This window comes from Nematolebias whitei, chromosome 22, assembly GCF_014905685.2.
Source record: "Nematolebias whitei isolate Nwh7 chromosome 22, NemWhi1, whole genome shotgun sequence".
Lineage (NCBI taxonomy): Eukaryota > Metazoa > Chordata > Actinopteri > Cyprinodontiformes > Rivulidae > Nematolebias > Nematolebias whitei.
In genome coordinates, this window is record NC_056519.1 from 2,197,186 (window position 1) to 2,201,837 (window position 4,652).

The following is a 4,652-nucleotide window of genomic DNA, read 5'->3' on the forward strand; positions in this document are numbered from 1 at the left end:
CACACACACACACACACACACACACACACACACACACACACACACACGAACTGTAAATTATTCCAGATTATTTGTTTTATTTTTAAAAAACGTTAAAGTTGTGATCAGTTTTGAGTTAAACTTAAACACATTTAACAGTTTAATTTATATTTTCATTAAAAGATCATGAGCCAAATTTAGAGCTAGACTAAATAATAAGTGAAAATATCAACAAAATAAAAGCATTTTCCCTTCCTGGTAATTATATGTAGTCATTTTTACACACCTGTGTTTTAAGAAGCTTTGTTTTATTTATTTATTTCGGTTTCTCCTAAAAAGTCAAAGAAAACAAAATTATCTTCAAAGCCTGATGGATAAAATATTTAAAATGTTTATTTTAGGTTTTGTTTTTGTTTATGTTTAAACAGGACATGAACAGATTTCTCTCAACAAACTAAAATCAACAGGAAACTTGTTTAGTTTCTGTTTATATTTTATTTTATTTTATTGGGATTCAGTTTAAAGTCTTTAAGATCAAAATGAATTTATCTGTCAGGTCATTAAATAATTAAAAACTAAAACGTCACCAAGTTACTGCAAATAACGTCCAGCAGATTATTAATAATTCACTAATAAAACAACAAAAGTTGACAGGAATTCTTGTTATTGTTAATGTCTTTAGATTTTTATTCACTAAACTCGAGTTTAAAAAGCTGCGTTTGTTTCCACATTAATCCTGATAACAACAATAGCTCTTATTGTTAGCATTAGCATTTAGCAGTGGTGCATTCATGGACCAACAAAAATAACTTTTTTCTTAAACTTCAGATCAGCTGGTGAAGGTGAAACTCGGCTGATTGTTTGGCGTATCTCAAAATTTTACTTTTTTATATTCATCTATTCTTGGAGCGATTTAAATATTTACAGTTTTATTGACGGCTCAAAAGTCTGAACCAGGACCGGCGGGCTCTGAAGAGTCCGTCGTGTTTACAGAACCTTCAGTCGAGGAGAGTTCAGTAAAAACAGGAAACTGAAGCGTTTGTTTTCTGTCCTCAGATCCGTCGTCTCCACTCGCCTTAGCCCTCGCTGCACGAGAACGAGCGCTCACGGCCCGAACGCCGAGTCCTGAACCCCGAACCAAGCACACCTCGGCCTCCACCACGCCTGTTCCCACCCCGGCGGCCAGTCCAGAGTCCAGACACAAGCGCACCCCTTACACCACCCCTCAGAGCAGCCCCGAGCCACGGTCCAAGCGCACCTCCCCTCAGACGAGCCCGGAGCAGCGAACCAAACACACGACTCCACAGACCAGCCCGGAGCTGAGACACAAACGCATCACGCCACCTCTGTTTCCTGACGGACAGGTGGAGCGACCTGAGACAGAGGGAGGAGTCACCTCACCTGCTGCCCCCTCCCCTGAACGCTGGAGACCCTCCCCCCTGCCAGCACTGGCCAATGAGAGCCATTCAGCTCTGATAGACAGACGGAGAAGCCTTACAGTGGGCAGCTCAGAGGAGGAGGGCGGGGCTTACACTGTGACCCTCCCACCTGCCCTGCTGTCATCCAGCGATGAGGAAACCAGGGAGGAGCTACGCAGGATCGGTCTGGTGACTCCTCCCCCTGCCTTTGCCAGCCCCCCTGCACTTCCTCCTCCTCCTTCTCTCGCCTTGATGCCACGGCGAGGAGGAGAGGGGGGAGGAGAAGGCGGTCCTGAGTCTCAGGGGAGACGGGGAGATGAGGAAGAAGGAGGAGACGATCGTCTCCATGACAGCTCCTTGTCTCCCAGTTCCCTTCCCCCCTCCATTACTCTGGCCTCCCCTCCTGTTCCCACCTCTCCCTCCTCCCCACCAGCCACTCACCCGTCTCCCTCCTCCACTGTCACTTCACCGTCTGCCCTGAAACCCCGCCTCCGATCTCCGATTGGTCGGGGCCGCTCAGCGCTCCGGGACCCATTACTGAAGCAATCGTCCGACAGCGAGCTCCTCCCCTGCGCTGCGTCCTCTTCCTCCCCCTCGTCCCCACTCTGCTCCTCCCCCACCAGCGGCCGGCAGCCACGGTACCTGTTCCAAAGGAGGTCCAAGCTGTGGGGGGGCGGGGACGATGAGCGGCGGGGCGTGAGCCCGGAGGACGGGGGAGGACGTCCCGCAGCGCTGGGAGGACAGGTGTCTGGGTCAGCTGTGGACCTGACGAGCCGCTCGGCGTCTGCTCTGGAGCTGAGCGGCCGGGCCGGGTCCGGACTGGATCTGGCCAACCGACTCCAGCTGCTCAACAAAGACAGCCACTCTCTGGGGGAGGAGCCAAGTCCCCTGGACCCGGGGCGGAGGTCGCCTGTGGGAGGAGCCAGGTACGTTTTCGTCATGTGTCAGGAATTGAACAGACAAACCTTGAACCTTCTGTCGTCACGTTTTACTTTACAATAAAGTTTAAGAAAATTATTTTAGCACAAACACCAAAGTTTCTTTCCCTGAACCCAATCTGTAAATAACTTATTCAACAACAACAACAAAACAACAACAACAACAACAAACTGTTTTTAGGCTTCAGATGATTTTGTGAACAATAGTGTAAATGTTTTAGTCTTTTATTGTGAAGAACTGAGGAAAGTTCTTAACAGGAATATATTTTACCTCAGATTTACCCATAATCCTTGGCTACAAAAATCAAACGCCATATTACATATGGATATATATAATGACACAACAGTGTTTCTAAACTAAATCAGGAAGTGAAAGTCAGTTTTTCATTCTTATTGTAGCACTTTACAAAATAAAACATTGAGGTGCAATTTGTTACTGCAACTTCCTTACATCCTTCACAATAAGAGCCTCCAATCATCTGAAGTTTATAAAACATTACATTATGATAATTCTGTGATCAAACTCATCCAGCAGCTAATAAAAGAAAAGATTTATATCTTCAGGTGGACTTCAGAGGTTCTGCTAACACCAGAACCACAACCCGGTGATTTCTGTAGAAACTATTTATTTTCATCGTTTACCAGACGAGACCAGAAATCTGAATTTAAAAGTCTTTGGTTTAAGTTTAGCGGATCAGAACATTTTGAGTGAAAAGCTTCTTAAAATGAAACTTTGTGGGCTGACAGTTCTGAAGCGGGACCGTTGAAGGTCCCAGAACTTCCTGTTTGACTCGATGGTTCTGTAACCTCTGGTTCTTGGTTCTGCAGGTTGTTCTCCAGCCTCGGGGAACTCCACACCATCTCCCAGAGAGGATACGGGTCCAGCTACACGGTCCGACCAGGAAGTCGCTACCCCGTCACCCGCCGGAGCCCCTCCCCTTCCCCCTCCCCCTCCGACAGGTCCGTGGGGCTCCCCACCTCCCCGGCCTCCTGCTCTGAACGCCCGGACCTGAGCTCGGGTCGAGGTCTGACCATCCTGAAGTCGTCCAGCCTCAGCCTCCCCTCGGAACCGAAGGAGGTCCGTTTTGTAATGAGGAGCGCCAGTGCACGGACCAGATCCCGCTCTCCCTCGCCTTCACCCCACGCCTCCCCCTGCCCCTCCCCGGTGCTCAGCGGGCCCCTGCTGGCCCTGCGGCCGTGGAGGCAGCGGCCCCTCAGCCTGTGGAATAAATACGACGTCGGTGATTGGTTGGAGAGTTTGGGCCTGGCCGAACACCGCCAGCGCTTCCAGGAGCACGAGATCGAAGGCTCCCACCTCCCCTCCCTCTCCAAGGAGGACTACATGGAGCTGGGCGTCACCCGCCTGGGTCACCGGATCAACATCGAGAGGGCTCTCAGACAGCTGCTGGATAGCTCCACTTGACCTCTGACCCCTGACCTCTCTCTGATAGAACATCTTAGCTGTGACTGAATTCTCAGACCTGTCCATCGATACCCGGCTCTCAGCTCTTTGATCAACGCCACGCAACTGCTGGCTCCGCCCCCTTTGTCCCCAGCTCCCCGCAGGTTAGGCTAACCCGGACTTAACCTGGTTCAATCTCTGCAGACATGAGCTTTTGTTCAAACTAATGATTTTATTTTAACCAAGAGGAGTTAAGAGCTAAAACCAGATAAAATTTAATGATAACAACAAACTTGATCAAAATTAATTAATTTACAACCAATCACTAAATTAGAATGTAAGTCCAGAAGAGGTTTTATTTATGAAACATTTGAACAAGATCAAAGTCCACGATATATAAACTAATTAAAAACAATCTAGTAAACAATAAATAAAAACTAATTTTCTGTTTAACCAATAGAATTGTTCAGTTTATTGTTTGAATCTTATCAAAAAGTGTGAAATAAATTAATATTTGAAGAGGTGCAATTATCATTTTTCTAATATTAAAGTAAATACTTTTTACAAAATTAAAGATCAAATTCTATTTTTTTAGGCATTTTTTTTTAAAAACCTTTTAAAAAACTAATAATTTATTATTATACCCAATCGTAATTAAATTAAAGCCCCAGTTTACTCAACAACTAACATTCACAAGAATTAGTAAAATTTATTACTTTATTTTTATAAAAAATGTTTTTATATCATTTAATGTCAAAACTCCAAGATTAAGAAAACAAAATACTGTAATGTTTAGTTTTTAAATCTTAATTTTCTTTAATTCTAGCTGAGCAGATGAGTGGTGGGCGGGGCCTGATCAGACCAATCAGAGCTGAGTTTTTCTCCTTTTATGGGTGTGACTTTTTTATGTTCAAC

At 45.6% G+C, this 4,652-nt stretch overlaps 1 protein-coding gene across 1 annotated transcript in view; it reads left to right on the forward strand.

Moving 5' to 3' along the window:
- shank3b (SH3 and multiple ankyrin repeat domains 3b) overlaps nt 1-4,108 on the forward strand; it is a 39,170-nt gene extending 35,062 nt beyond the window's left edge. The window contains exons 25-26 of the mRNA XM_037695837.1: nt 1,036-2,323; nt 3,164-4,108. Of these exons, the coding sequence (XP_037551765.1) occupies nt 1,036-2,323; nt 3,164-3,758 (1,883 nt within the window). The 3' untranslated portion in view covers nt 3,759-4,108. The remainder of the gene's footprint in view (nt 1-1,035; nt 2,324-3,163) is intronic.
- Nucleotides 4,109-4,652: the final 544 nt, after the last annotated feature.